General features: G+C 38.7%; 1 protein-coding gene across 4 annotated transcripts in view; it reads right to left on the bottom strand.

Annotated features, from left to right (window-relative positions):
- The window catches only part of CPED1 (cadherin like and PC-esterase domain containing 1), a 143,265-nt gene that overhangs the window by 89,598 nt on the left and 38,043 nt on the right, over positions 1-15,624 (bottom strand). For all 4 annotated transcript variants that reach the window (XM_005481953.4, XM_074539960.1, XM_014275930.3 and 1 more), the window contains 2 exons: positions 7,458-7,614; positions 5,785-5,950 (listed from right to left, as the gene is read on the bottom strand). In XM_005481953.4, coding sequence (XP_005482010.2) covers positions 5,785-5,950; positions 7,458-7,614 — 323 coding nt within the window. The remainder of the gene's footprint in view (positions 1-5,784; positions 5,951-7,457; positions 7,615-15,624) is intronic.

The following is a 15,624-nucleotide window of genomic DNA, read 5'->3' as shown; positions in this document are numbered from 1 at the left end:
ACAAGAATCTCCTTGATTATATGTATGGAATATCTAGATATCTAACATGTCTGCAAGAATAAAAACTAATTCCACACAGAAGGCCAAGAAGAAGCATACTTAGTAATGAAGCAATTTCATATATTGTCTGCTAGCACAGGTGGACCTTTCTGCTGACCAGAGTGTATAAAAATAGTCAAAGGCCATGTAATGGGAGAAAAATGTACCCATGAATCAGGTACCAATGGTTCCAGAATAAAACACAGAGGAAACAGTTCAGTAATTTATCATAAGTTTATTGCATTAGCTTCAGGTAGATCTGTTTATTCCACTCCTGATTTATTGTTAGGATGTGCCCTTTCTCTGCAGCTCTAACACAGCACTTGGTGAAAGGGAAAATCACATTAGTGTCCAACTGTTTTTTACAGTAGATTTCCCAGTTCTGTATATATTTTTCATTACATATGATTTTTAAAAAGATGATATTAAATTGTCCTGAAAAAAAAATATTCAGAAAAAAACCCCAACATCTTGCCCCTTAACACTTTCATAACTTAATTACGTGGAGAATAAAAGGCCATCTGAGAAAGGTTCCTTTTCTCTAAAACTCCTTGCTCCTAAGACTAAGTCCAAAAGCAAAAAGCCACTCACCAGCTTCAGCAACCATGAATTAGGCTTTTTGACGGAGTCTGAACTAAGAATGGTTTCCCAATTCAGCTCTGACTTATTAGTGGGAAAGTAAAGGTGATTTACTAACAGTATTTCCCAGGTTGCTGTGAGGACCAAAAGTGTATTATCTTGACTGAGGGAAGCTGGAATTCAGAAAAAGGAAGAATGAGAAGAGAGAGGGTAGTAGGAGGCAGGTCTAGGAAAGCTGGAAGCCACAGAAGGTCATGCATACAGAGCTGACTGGATTGAACAGCCAAGGCAAGAGGATATGTGAACTAGAAAAACACCAGAGAACTAAGGGCCAGGATAATAGTGGAAAAACTTATGACATATCCACATGTTGTAGAGGACATTTAGTCTCAAGCTCTTATTTAGCTACATAGGGATGTTCAGAATGAGAACAGCAGAAAAGAACTCCAGAAAGAATATTGTTTGTGCACTGCATGACAGGTTGACATAGATGAAGAAGACAAAGAAGAAAGGATTTCTTATTCTTTCTTTTAAGACAATAATTAAGGATATGAAATCAAGTCATATTTGACTTCGCTTAAATTTTAAAGCAAACAAATACTCCTTCACAAGCGACACGTAAATAATCTGTATAGTATCATTGCTTCAAGACATTGCTAAGACCAAAAGCATTCATGAATTTAAAAATCTAGTAGAAAACTGCATGCACAAAAGCCCACTGGAGCTTATTAAACATGAAGACATACATTCTACTTCCAGTTTTTTGTTCCTAATCCCACAGGTTACCAGAAATAAATATAGTCTGCCTAGGGAGCACTACCACTTTATGTTTGTCCTGCTACAGAGTTTCATGATGCTCTCTTGACTGCCACAAATGGAGTGTCAGACTAAGCACGTTTTTGATCTCCCCCGTCCAGACTGACTTCCATTCTTACATCAGTGAAAAGAGAAATTATAGATACCATGGGGAAGGAAAACAGAGATGGCATTATATTATGTCCAGTCTCCCAGGAAGAAGAGCACCACAGCATTCTACAGAACATAATAAGTGAATTTAATTTTAGTCCCAAGTAAACATGCAATCTAATTGATTAAGAATTAATGGTAATTTTTCTTTTGTGTTTGCTCCTGTAAGTGACAAGACAGCGATATTAAATTTAAAAAAATTTAAAAAACAAACCAAAAAAAACTCAAAAAACCCCCCAAAAGCTGTAAAATAAAGGAAAAAAAAATACCAAGCCTCTCTGCTGTTTTCAAGCATCTTGCTCTTTACCTGTACGTATGTTTGCATTCTATCTCACTTTAAATATGTGTGGGTGCTACGTCAAGCAGTACCAAAGCTGGGCACTTGAGGGCAATACTGTAACTTAATTTCCACCATGCTCGGCTCTAAGCCAGACTGCCACGTCATATTAATAGATGGATTTCCTGTAAAGATGAGGGTCCAGTTTTACTTGCGTGTATGCTAAGTAGAAAAAAAAATTTCTTTACTCAAGTTTCCAAATGCTTAATGCACAAAGAGAGTTTCAGTTATAGTGATTCACACCACAGCAAACTTAACAGCAAACTGCTTTAATAAATTAAACTTACTGCGCTTCACAACTAGAAAATTACTTAAGAACAGAGTTTCATCTGAGCACATCAAGGGTTATGCAAGAACACCAGTCAAGGAACTCAAGTCCAGGAGGCACCTGTCTATTTTGGATGAGCAAAAGGATGATGAGCCATAGCAGGGGCCATGGGAAGTTGCTGACAGCACAGAAGAGCCTCCCCTGATGATGCAGGATGTGCTACTTCTGTCTACAAAAGTGCATCCCTTCATAAAGCACTGGATCAGGCGGGGAAAGGTTAATGGCAGGGCAAAGGAAGAAGTTCACAGTGTGTTAAGCCTTGAAATAATTGATCATAAATTACTGATTTGCACACTGGCTTCTACAAAAGAAATAATTATTAGGGGTCAGCATTCTTCTTAATGAACATACATAATGTCAATTGACACAAAAGCAATTATTGAATACATTGACAGAGACTCTTCCTTTAACTGGTACAATATGCAAAATACAAAGACTATTTTATTAATAATTTTTCAGCACACAGATAGTCTAAATAAGCAGTTTCCAATCCTCCTCAAGAAATTGGGCTATTACACAAGCCTCGTATCTAAACATCTATGTGACAGAAAGCCATTCTCTCCTCTGCATCTCTTGCATCTTCCCATGCTGGGCCCAAATTTGGAACTGCATTTTTGTTACCCCTTGACTGCACACAAAATCCTCATGCCAGCTCAGGATTTACCTTCTTTTGCTTTCTGAAATGAAATACTAAAATATGTATAATCCAGAGAAAATCTGGCAGCTGGTGAGCAAAACACACTTGAACTCTTCCTGAACTGCCATTTGACCAACGCTTATTCAAGAAATTATTCTGAAGTCATGCCCCTATGACTATAAAAAGCAAATATGCATTGCAAAAAATAATTTACAATAGTTTACTATCAAAAAGGCAGTGGAGAATGCAGTATTCTTTTATGAAACTCCTGTTTTTTCTTTACACAGCTTCAATTATTGATATCATATAGCTACCCCATTTCCAGGGGTTTTTTAAATCTCTTTCATATATCCCACATTCTAGTAACTCCCAGCAACAATAAGTCATTGTTGTACATGGGAGATCAAATTTTAAACATACTTAACATACTGAATTTGTGATAGCATAACTAAGTTAACCACAAATGTGGATGAATTTCTCATTAAAACTGTTGTAATTATACTGGCATGAGAAAATATTTCCTGACCAGAGCTCTACAGACACTGAGGAGATCTCTAAATTATGGTACAACATTACTGAAAGCAGATAATCAAAATGGTTCTCATCTCTGCATTAAAAAAATGAAATGAAACAAAACAAAACAAAACAAAACAGAACAAAACAAAACAAAACAAAACAAAACAAAACAAAACAAAACAAAACAAAACAAAACAAAACTCAGTCTGTTGTGAAAAAACTCTGGCAAATTTTTCCAGACCAGTCTCCCCTCTAGGCATGTTGAGTACCCAGTGAGTATTCTGTCAAGCAGTGGAAAAATAGGTCTTGAAGATTCTGTCTGTGTAGACTATTGACAGGTTGAAGCTTCAAAACGTGGCAATTTCCATCCTATACAATAGAGCTGAAAGGAACTTGAAGCTTAGGAGCTTTCAGGACCAGGCACCTTGGCTGGTACAAGCGTGCATCGCTCCAGTGGCTACTTTGGGAGAGATGACTCTCCTGGCATTCTATGTCATGCTGGAAAGTGATGAAGGGCTCAATGAAGTTTTTGAGAAACTTGACAAAATCTCTTAACAAAGGATTTCAATGGCTGAATTTGCCTTTTCCCAAGTATTTTCTGGTGGGTGACCTGCCTATTCACTCTGCATCAAGCACAGACATGATTTTTCCAGCAGTGCTTCCTAGCCACTCTATGAATTCCCGGCGTCTCCCCTCTGGAAGCTCCCCACGTTCTTTACAGGGCACACTGTGGTGAGAGGCAGCCTTACACACCCCATTTTCCATCATTTTGTTAATTTGCATTTCAATGTCCACATCATTACAAATGTGCTTTCTTTCACAAATGGTGCCTATCTATTGTGTATTTTTCACAATTTTGATGAGTTTGTCTGAAGCTATGGGAAGGCATAATGCCACAACAGCAGTAAACAGATTGGAACCACTGTAGATGCACTGCTACTTCCATCTATCATCTTTATTGCTTCTTCAGCTGCCAAAGTGCTCTGCAAATGGTGGCTGGAACTCTGTTCAGCAGACTTCCCTCAGTGGGAATTGTTTTCCAGAGCCATATAACAATTACTAATGACTACTAGCCTTTAAAGTAGTCCCTACCTCAGCTGCAACAGTGATGCTGCCGTATATTGTGCTATTTTAATAAAAATAAACCAAAACTGAATACCAGGGCTTGAAAACAAGTGACCATTACTCTTCATAAATGTAAATGGAGGAAAATACATGCCAAAGTAATGTATCTCCATGGGCTTCCATAGCTTAAGATGGGGGGAAGAGAGAAGTAGATTCAGCTCACCTAATTTTGGCAATCCAGAATTTGGCATGTTCTCTAAGAATGTCATAGCCCATAGAAGGAAACAAACACTTTCACCAGGAAACTCATTCCCAAACTGGTGTCTAAATTAAGTGGGATGATTTGACCTCTAGAGGTGTCTGTTGCTCCAATGACTAGAATTAGATAATGAGCTTTAAACTAGGCACTCCACTTAGCAAGAGCTAAAATTGTAGAACCAAATGGCTGATACCATCAACAGTCCTGACAGTGATACCACAGTGATATCAGACTGATCCAAAGCCATGACCTGTTCCTACCCCAAGAAGGCTGCACGGCCAAAGCACACCCATCCTTTAAGAGCTGCTGCAGGAGTTCATGTGTGAAACCTCAAGAAATCACTGCCACATTTGGACCTTAATTCTTCAAAAGGGAAGAAGCAGCAGCACAACTGTAGCTTCTTCGTAAAGAGCTGATGTGTTACAAGCACAGTCCCTGCTAGAAGAAGAAACGAATGGGAAGGCATATTTGCTGAGCAAGTAAGATGGAGAAGGGTATCTCCATGCACTTGGAGATGTCTAGAATTCATCTAAGGCACATACAAAATATCCTTCTTCATAAAATTGAGACCATGGGGGAACCACCCTATCCATGGTATACTTGTATACTTCCTTCCCCTTATATAGAAGTACCCTGACCCTCCTCTAGTCTGTTTTACTGAACTTAAAAAAGAAATCTAAACAAACTGTTTTAAATATTTACCTTCCCTTTTCACCACACTGTCAATATCCCAGCAAAAGTTGCTACTGCATGGCAGCACCCACACCGCTGTGCTTTAGAGAAAACTCTGACCTTGCAACTGCTGTCAAATGTGACCAATAAAAACGGGCTTGGACACCTGCAAATCCCAGGGCCCCAGTGCATGGGGCAATGCTTTTCTGCTTCATGAAGCAAACCCCTCTTTTTCTGAGAAATGAAAACTGTACATTAGAAGAATATTCACTGCAGGCTGTGGGCTGCTAATAAAGAAGGAATAAAAGATAAGAAAGATATTCTCTAGTTTTCTGTCTATGTACTTTGCCTGAAAGATGGAAAACTGAGGAAATTAAGTGTTTTACCTTTATGGTAAAATGCTTCCTCTTGGGTGGATGCCAGACAGTGGTGGTTGAATGGATGAATGCCCGCAGAGGTGTTAAGGATGTCACAAGCACATATGCTTTGATGATTACAGAAAAGTCCTGAGCTTTAAGGACACCTTTGTGGTCTGATGTTGATACTTGATTCCTGGGAAGTAATAAAAAATATGTAGCATTAATACAGTTCTTTTGTAAATGAGCTATAAGAAAATAGTGAAATAGTGAAATTAGTAGAAATAGGAAATTAGCCCTTTTTCCCCCAAGTTATGCAATACAATGGGTTAAATCAAGTAGGCTGGAACAAAGCTTTACATCAAGTAATTTTACTGATTTCAGCATTTTTAACTCTTAGTTTCCAAACACGGGAAGCAACTAGATTTGGAGGGAGTGATGTTTGAGAATATATATAGGTAACTGCACTGTGGGAATAATTAAGCATTACAAATCCAGGCTATTCAGAGTGAATTATTAAATCAAGATTAAATTAAACACTAAAGAAAACCAATCATGTTAATTAACAGAAATGCATAGTGAAGGTACTCTATTTAATGCTGATTAGTAGTGAATTCAGAATAACATCCCCACCCAACCCTATGGTAAGACTGCACTATTGTTAGCCCTTTCTTCTGTAATAAAGGAACAGAAACATGTGGTGCTGCATACTTCCCCTCATGAAAGCCATATACAATCATTCCAAATATTATGAAAGACTAGGATACCTGGAAATAACCTATAACAAATCAGTTAAACCTAAGAATTCTGCAAGCAACTTTGTTTAAGAAGTTATGCAGCTCTCTAAAAAAATGATGCAGCTCTCTAAAAACTGGCCTACAGCTTCCATAGTGCACACAGTCAACCACAGAAAAAGAATAGAAAAAAAGCAAACCCAAGAAAAAAGCCCTGTCATTTAAAAGCTCATTACTTGGGGAAATCTGAGCTACACTTGTGCATATTCACAATGGCATTATTAATCTGTCTGTTAAAATCTCTGAGCATCACTTTACCTCATAGAAAATTCAATGGGAAGATGACTATAGAAATTATGGGTCTCCAAGACTGATTACTGGTAAAAGACAAGGGGCTCTTCTTCCATTTCTGTGTAATTTTTGGCAATATGTGGCCTTTCCAGACCTCAATTTTGTTATCTGTTAAGTAAGTCTAATAACATCTATCTTAAAGAGAAATTTTTCTCCCCTCTGCAGAATAGCAGATCCTCAGAACACAAAATTTGTGAAACAGTGTGATGTAGGAAACAGCACTTGATAACAGACAAATTATCAAGTACTTCTTGGTTCTTCACCTTAAGGGGGGATCTCTGTGCAAAGGACTACATATGTGTGTCTGTGGTAGGGGCAAAGCAGGGATAGGAGCAGGACAAATCTCAGCCACCACGAGACCTAAAGGTTCACGGGTGTCTCTGGGTCTGTATTTATTTGTCAAGGTGTTTCAATGCCTCAAGACTCAGACGCTTACAACCAAAACATGTGCAAACTTGGCTAATACAGAAAGAAACACTCTGCAAGTATGAGATGCAATACATCCAAGTGCTCCATCTGCTGTGGTCTCCTCTTTTGCTGCATTCTGTGTCCTTGACTCCCAAATAACTTCGTGCTGAAGCACTGGCAGTTTCTGAGGGTGGGTCACCATTAACTTACAGCTTTGTGCTCATGCTCTGCTTCCACCAGTGCTGCAGATGGGAGGCACGTGCCTGCTCAGTGACTGCGCTGCCCTGGGACACATTTCGTGTGGTGCTGGCCCTTGGCAGTCCAGGCTGGCCAGAACAGTCTGGGGTCACAAGTGGGAGCTGCAGGTCTGAAAAAGTACCAGGGGGATGAGAAAGGAAGTCAGCAGAGCATTGAAAGCAGGGGTGGTCTCCTGCTGCTAAGGATTAAATTATAAAACACAACAGAGAAAAGCTACCAACATCAGATGAAAATGTACAATAACAAATGCTGAGACAATAAATATTTTGGATCTGCTTCACCCCAACCAAGCACCCCCTTCCAGCTGCAAGCTGCAGCATGAAAGGCTTAGCTGCCACTCCCACTTCAGAGGCAAGTGCAGTACTACTGCATACAAAAAGCATCCCCTTTTTCCTTCTTAAAAAAACCTGAAATCCTTGATTTCCAAATATAGAATACCAAAAGTTGCTTCCTCATGGAGCACTAATTACAATTAATGGGGATAAGAAATCTCTTTGAATAAGGACCAAGGGACTTTGCTACTGTAATAACAAAGAACAGTAAATAAGCTCATATCCTTGTTTCTGTGTTCACCACTAAGGCTACAATTTGCAGGTACTGAAACCTAAGGGAGTCTTAGTTCTGCCACCAAACACAGTGGGAGCAGGACTGATATACAACAGTTCTTAGGCTTATTGAGGCATGTGACTATTAATAGTAATCAAAATATTGTGATGTGAGATCAGTCAAGAGGCGGCATGTATTTTCTGCTTTTACTGTGCTTGATAAAAAGGCACAAAGCCCTTATGTTGTGCCATTATTTCATGTAGAGTGGTATTCATTAATTCTAACACACCTCACAATTCAAGTTCTTAAGTAATGGTCAGGAAAAATCAAGCTGTTCAAATTATTCCCAAACCTTATTGCTTTTCTTTTTATTGACATACTGCATTGTGCTATGGTATGAATTTATTTGTAGAGCTTCTTTTCTAAATCATGCACTCTCAACCTTGGTACATGAAATGAAAAATAAAACTGAAGCTGTGTTCCTGGTGATGAGCTGTAAATAGACATTTAAAGAAAAAAACTATTCATCTACTCATTTTCCTATTAAATGTGATTATCTGTATTTATTGGCTGTTCATCAGATCAGCTCGGCTCAACCTTCCAGTCTCAGCTGGGATCTAGAATTAACCTGGTCCTCTGCCTTACATGCACCATTCAGCAGGATTAAAAAATAATCAAAACCAGGCAGTTATTTAATAAAGCACGTCATGCTCAAATGGTATCCACACTGACATCTTTCTGTTATGTTATGTATTACAACTGATTGGAACTCTGCAACTGACTACCTGGTTTTTGATGTACAGCGACAAAAGCAGACTGCTCTGCCTACCTGACTGTGTAGGGACTACAGGAGGAAGACAGTAAACTCTCATTAAGTAATTTATTTAGCAGACTTATTTCTGAATATGTATAGGAACCAGAACTGCAAAATCAAGTTGTTTTTTTTTTTCCGTATCTGACTTGATGTAAAGACAAAAGGGCATTTTAGTATGGCAATTTCTACCCTGTAGATAGACAATGGCATTTCACCATGGTAATTAGCAATGGTTCCATGTAACTATTCCTATGCATCACTTTAGCCATTTAAAAGAAAGTAAACATTTTACTGAAAATAACAACATGGCAGAGAAGGGCTCTAGAGGTCATTACTCAATGACAAGTGTTTTTTCCTTTTAAAAACATGTTTCTAATTGTGTTGCTAAAACAACAAGTAACAACTCACAAGACAGAGATTGCAAATAATGAGATGAGGTTTCTGTACCTGTATTCATCCCTCTTAAATTAGAGTTTTAGCTGTTTCAGGGAATGAAAAAATATTAGTTTGACATTAATTCATTTGTTACAATGCAGTGGACCATTTCCTGGAGCTGGATATACCAAATTAAAACAAGTGTGTAGGGAGAGATGAAAAACAAAACTTTTCTCAAATTCTCAAGCTACAGGGTAGAAGATCCTTAGCATTGCCCTAAGTCATTGCAAAATGCCTCAACTTAAAAAAAATAAAAAACCAAATAAACCCCAACCAGACTCCCCCTCAAAAAAACCCCAAACAAACAAAATCAACAACAACAAAAAACCAAAACAATAAAAAACCCACAAACAAACAAACAAAAAAAATCAGCTGCCATGTCTTAAGGAAAAGAAGGTTAAACAAACTTCAGAGTGCTGATGATTAGCATTGAAAACTAAAAAAGGGCAGTGCTCATAAATGATGCCTCCTTTATAGAGCATCCTGTTTGTATGGTGCCTTACATCCCTTTATTGGTTTTGTGTTGGCATTCCCCTGGGAGACAGCCCATCACACGGGGCTCTAAGAGGTGACACTGTCACCAGGTGCTCACTCCTTTGAGATGCCTCAGAGCACTTACACCATCAGGCAGAGTCAAGAGGGAGTGACAGTCCCTCACTTTGGTAAATCTACTCCTCATGATCAATGAACACAATTACCATAATAATAAAGAGACATCAGTAGTGCTGAACTGAGCACACTCAGCTGCATCAGTTCTCATGGCAACTCTTCACCTGCTCCTGCACTCAAAAGCAGTAACAGTGTTTATTAGAGCTGTGTATTTGTTAATCAACTTTATCATCAATGAAAATTAGCCTGCAGTGCCTTTACTGTTTGCAGTAATTGCCATGTTTTTCCATCTTGAAATCACTCTACAAGCTGTTGTTAATTAAGCAGTCCTCTTCAAGTCAGTAAACAACATCAACATTTTATAATGAAAGAGGTGAAGCATGCTCAGTGGTTGAGGTGTCAGGCACCTTGGAAAATCAAGTTAGAAAGAGTCCCAGCATCCTAATACCATGTCCAGACTACATTCCCTATTTCAAAAATCCAAATCTTATTATTTGTAATTTGTAAACAATAATTTTTGTAGTGGAGTCTAAAGAGCAAAGAAAAAAACAAAAGAAGATAATTTTTCTTTTTACAGTGGCTATGCATGAATGGAAATGTTACACAAAGTGCTTTTTTTTCCTGAGGGCAACTGCAGGCTTTGCCACAAGTACTTTTTGCTGCTGACATTTTTGATGCTCCAGTGTAAAGTAAGGACCTATGGCTGGATCTATGACCTGCTTTCACTTTGAAAAAAACAGAACTTAATTTCCTTGAAATTCTGGCTTGAAGAAGGTTTCTGATGCTGACATCTCTGGAATGGTACCACTGAAAATACCAACAACACCACTTTACCTCTTCCTAGGGTGTTCAACATGAGGCCATGCTGATGAGTAAGGAGGCCACTTCATGTTCTCACCTGAATTCACACAATAACCACAGCAGCAGGTAAAACACAGACCTGAGGTATAAGAACAGCTGCATGGTACATGCAAAGAGGAGGCATAAAATCCACCAAAGCAAGTCAACACCTGTAGATCAAAAAAAATGGAGCAGCTCTTTGTCACACACACTGGTGGCAGACACTATTCAGTCAACTGCAATCTCTCAAGGTACAACAGTCAAACAGATCAGCTGACAGTGATAAATTATGCCTAAAGCAGCAGCCTCACTGACATCTAATGAGGCCTTTCAAGTTTTTTACACAGCCATGACTTCTTGCTCCTTCTCCCCCACCTCTGGCTCACAAATTATTTACTTGTCTTTAGCTCAGAGTTCCGAAGTGTAACAAGAGATTCAACACATACACAATAAAGAATAGCTGATTTAAGAATTACAACGTGTGGCTGAGCAAAACGTTTACCAATAGCTAGAAGTACATTTAGACAAATTAAGAATTCCTGGAGCAAAGCCAGGCTGCAGCCACCTGGACTGGTTGTAAATGTAAAAAACCTAAAACACTTAGGTTAACACAAACATCTGGTGATCTGCAAAGGCAAGGAATTCAGCAGGAGAATACTGGTTGAACTAAGTAATGACTGATTGAAAGAAAAGGAAACAGATGATAAATGAGAACATGTCCTCTTCTTTATCTTTCCTTCTATAGTATCCTTTGATGTTCCAGGGAAGGTTATGATGTGGGTTTTTAAATTAATTTCTTACTTTGTACAAGATCAAATAGACTATTTTTATGCAGTTCAAACATGGAGCAAGGAATAATTAAGACTATTGTCTGTGAGAAAAAGGTCATTTTGTTTCTCAAGTGCCCATCAACTGTCAGATCTGTTACAAACATTGCAGGAGCAATTAAGTCACCCTGGGAGCTCCTGGTTGTTTAATGAAGCACAAAGCTAGAGATAGAATGAAATGCAACTGAAGTGCTGTGCTTTTTTCTGAACCCAGCACATTGTTGATATCTTCCATAAAATGAAATTATAAACTCAGCACATTTGTACTTGCAAGTACAAATTGCTTTTCTTTTTATCAGGAAAAGCATTGCTTTAGAATATTAAAGTACATTGATGCCTGAAACTGTACAGCAGCCTTTCCATCTGCCTTATGGATGTCATCCTAGATTTTCATAGTGGTAGTCTCTTTCTAGCAGGATCCTCAACTCTCTGACATGAAAAAAAAAAAAAAAAAGGCACCTCATGACATTTGTCAGCAGTTTCTACAGTACAATATTCAGGAACTACTGATAACAGGTCCTCTGTCAGCCTTGCAGGTTTGCATTCCAACAGGGCACCTCAGTGAGCTAGAAGAACTCCACATTGCATTCTGTTCTAGGATCATCCAATTTCCTTATTAGTATGGGCTGCTGGAGCACAAACAGCTTATCTCTGATACAGACCAGGCAACTTGTATTGCTACAACTGGTCCTCTTCTAGAATTTACAGCTGGGCAATTTTCCAGCCTCTGTAGGTAGAAAAGGTGTGTTTAACAGCTGAAAAGATTGCTCCACATCAGGAGATACCTAAAAAGCTTTCACAGATTCTTAGGCAGACTTCTGAGTTCTCCAGGACAAAGAATTTTGATCAAAATAAAGCCTAGTAACCATGGGCTCAATCAGGTACACTCTAAGCTGCATAACTGTGAAAGCAATGAGCATTGAAAATGATTTTTTTTTCAATTTTTCAGTGTTGATTTTGGAGTATAGATGATTTCACTTGAACTACTGCCACTACATGCCTTGAGACTTGTCACAGAAAGCAGATTATTCCATTCAATTGCCTCCTGCTACCCATTTGATTTTTGGATTAAAAGACTGAAACAAAGGCTAGTAATTTACTATGGCTTACACATTATGCCCTGAGGTTTCTAAAGAAAGAAAGAGAACCTTTAGCACTCAGTTTTATGACCTATGCATTTAGAAAAGTGTGGCTGTGAAACTCAAAGTAGATGATGAATATTTGAAGGAAACTAGAAACACTAGGGGCAATCCTGGTCCCCAGTAAAGTCCTGGAAAAATCTGCATTGAGTTCACTGGAATTTGGTTTCTTGCTTGAAACTTAATATGTGATGGTCTTGATATGCATTTTGAGCTTTATTTGTGATGTCAACATTGATGCAAGTCCAATATCCTGCCTACTGCTGACTACTGATTCAGCTGCCCTTAAGAGCTTTTCACATTAAAAAATGCAGTGATCCCACCCTCTGTAATACACAATCTCAAAGCAACACACTCTCTATATTAAGGATGGAGAAATGTCAAACTATTTGTCATTTCTGGAAGTTTAAACTATCCTAAATAGGTTTAGTATTAAAAACAAAACAATTTTGTAGTAAAACAGATCTAGAGGTAAATTAATTTAAGCTGTGGGTTGAAATGCACTGAAATTCATTGTGAAGTTTCAAAATTAAAAAGATAAAATTATAACAGTGCTACATTTGTACAATGCTGTTTGTTTTTTCCTTTTAGAAACATCACCAAATACTTCAGCTTCAGTTTAGATTAATCACTTGTCATGTTTTTGGCCTCTCTGTTTTGGCAGGTGCACGAAAAACAAGTATAGTGTTTGTGTCTTCATTCCTAAAGCCTCCTAAGAGTTAAAGTTAGAGGTGGGGGGCTTTTTCCAGTATTTTTCAGAACGGCTGCTTCTTCTGTGTGCACCCTTCATACTAGAACTTAATTACACAGATAAGCGATAAAACTTTGGAAAAAGTAACTCAGTGAAAATGCTGGCTGAGTGTTGCGTGATTAGAGTCACAATTCTGTACTGGTGACAGGATAGATTATAGAAGAGTATAGGCTAAGTAATTAACTTAACTTAGCTGCTTTACTTCTTTTCAAACTACTAATATTTGCTGTTATGTTGCTGTTCTTATGTAGCTGAGATTTGACACTGCTGTAAAACCAATGAAATTCCTGCCCCACATAGTTTATAATCTAATTAACTGGAAAACATCAGGTGCTGGTTTTACTGGCCACTCTTGAGGCTCTTATTAACTTCAGTAGCAGAAAGGTAATAGGCACAAACCTGATCAGAACTGGTGTGCAAGTATTTGTAAGGGCCAAAAGAAATGCATCCCCCTATAAAAAAGTCAAGTTCCTGTCTCAGAGATATTGAGTTGTTACAACAGAAAATAAATTTGATCTATAACTTCTCTCTTCCACAGGTGGCTTCACTGAGTTTGCTTCCCACCCTTGGGTCATAACCTTTCATGTGGACTCCAGAGTAACCCAAGGGCACTGGGGGATAGGCAGCAGGAGAAGAAAGCACAGGGTTAGCACCAGACCATAAACACATCAGAGAGTGTCACACAGCTGGACTATCTTGGCTCTCCCTCCCATACAATTTCATTAGGCTCGTGCCTATCCCAAGACCTTCTGTGTGGTTAATGCTGCTGACCAGCCCAGAAAGAAATCATGGGAGCACACAAGGCTGGCAGACACTCATAAAGTCTGCACTAGGGACACTAATAAACAGAAACACAGAAGGAAGGCATATGACAGAAGTATTACTTTAAAAAAGGATCCGTGATTTGCACAGGTAGAGAAGCTATGCATGGCACGGGCTGGGCACTGGAAGTGATGAAATGAGATAAATGCTTACATGGAAAGACAGACTAGTGTGGATTCCTTAGGGAATGGGGAAATTAGGAGGCAATGCTATAAGTAGTTCCACTACTTTCCAAGGCAAAACCTGTCAAATACAGTATTTGTTGTGCATGCATCAGGATACCTTCCCTGTGTTCTATACTGAATCTGGGCAATTCTGCTCACATTGTCGACTTTAGTCCTCTCCATCTCTTGGCTGGGAGTAGTTCCAGGAGGCAGCCAAGCCCAGTTCTAAAGCCACATACATTGGATTACCAGATATGAATACCTGAAATCTGTTTGACAGTCATTCTCCAACCTCAGAGAGCTTCCAGGTCTGGGTCATTTGCACTAAGATTTAATTCCAGATCCCTACAGCTACTGCAACTTTTGCTGACCTGAGTAGTAAATGCCAGGAGCCTTCCTTGGTTCTCCATTAGTTATACCAGAACCTTCTCAAGGCCTAAGTCCCATATAATGAGCGGACATCAGGCACTTGAGTAAAAACTGGGCCAATTGCCCTGCAAAAGCAGAAGTTCAAACAATCCTCTCAGACTGCAGCAAGGACTCCTCCATGTTGAATTCTAAGATTTGTTACTCTTCTAATGTCTCATCACAAATCCACTGCCACAAATCCACATGCCCATCTTCCAGCAACCCTGTCTTCAATGGTAATCCAATTTATCCACATACACCATGTATTTTTTAACCTTTTTTTATCTTCTACTCTTCTTCCAGACTGATTTTCCTAACTTTTTTCTCTTCCCAGCTTCTTTCCCAAAAAAGCAGTCATCATCGGTATATGCATTATTTCCCCCCACCCCACAGAGATAGAAGCAATATGAAATGTCAGACTGACAAGAACACTTTCCATTAAAGAGAAAGAGCAAAGAAACAAGCACTGGCCTGGTATTTTGTATAAATCATTTTCTTTCCTATACAATAGGAGTATGAGAATGGGCATGCTGTCTTAAATACAAAGCCTAGAAGTTTAGGAGTTGCACAACAACAAATAAAATAACATCAAAAAAACCCAAACCACTTTACCACTGCTTATCAACATCAACACTGTCATAGCCACAGTAAATCCAGTATACCATTTTCTCAGCCTTGCTGCCTGATGTTTCTTTCTACGGCTTACTATGTCTTTAATTAGAGAACATAATTCTTTGTGTTTTCACTTTTACAGGAAATTGCTT

Source organism: Zonotrichia albicollis, chromosome 4, assembly GCF_047830755.1.
Source record: "Zonotrichia albicollis isolate bZonAlb1 chromosome 4, bZonAlb1.hap1, whole genome shotgun sequence".
Classification (NCBI taxonomy): Eukaryota; Metazoa; Chordata; class Aves; order Passeriformes; family Passerellidae; genus Zonotrichia; species Zonotrichia albicollis.
Note: the sequence above shows the minus strand (reverse complement) of the source record. Positions and strands in the feature narration are given on the sequence as shown.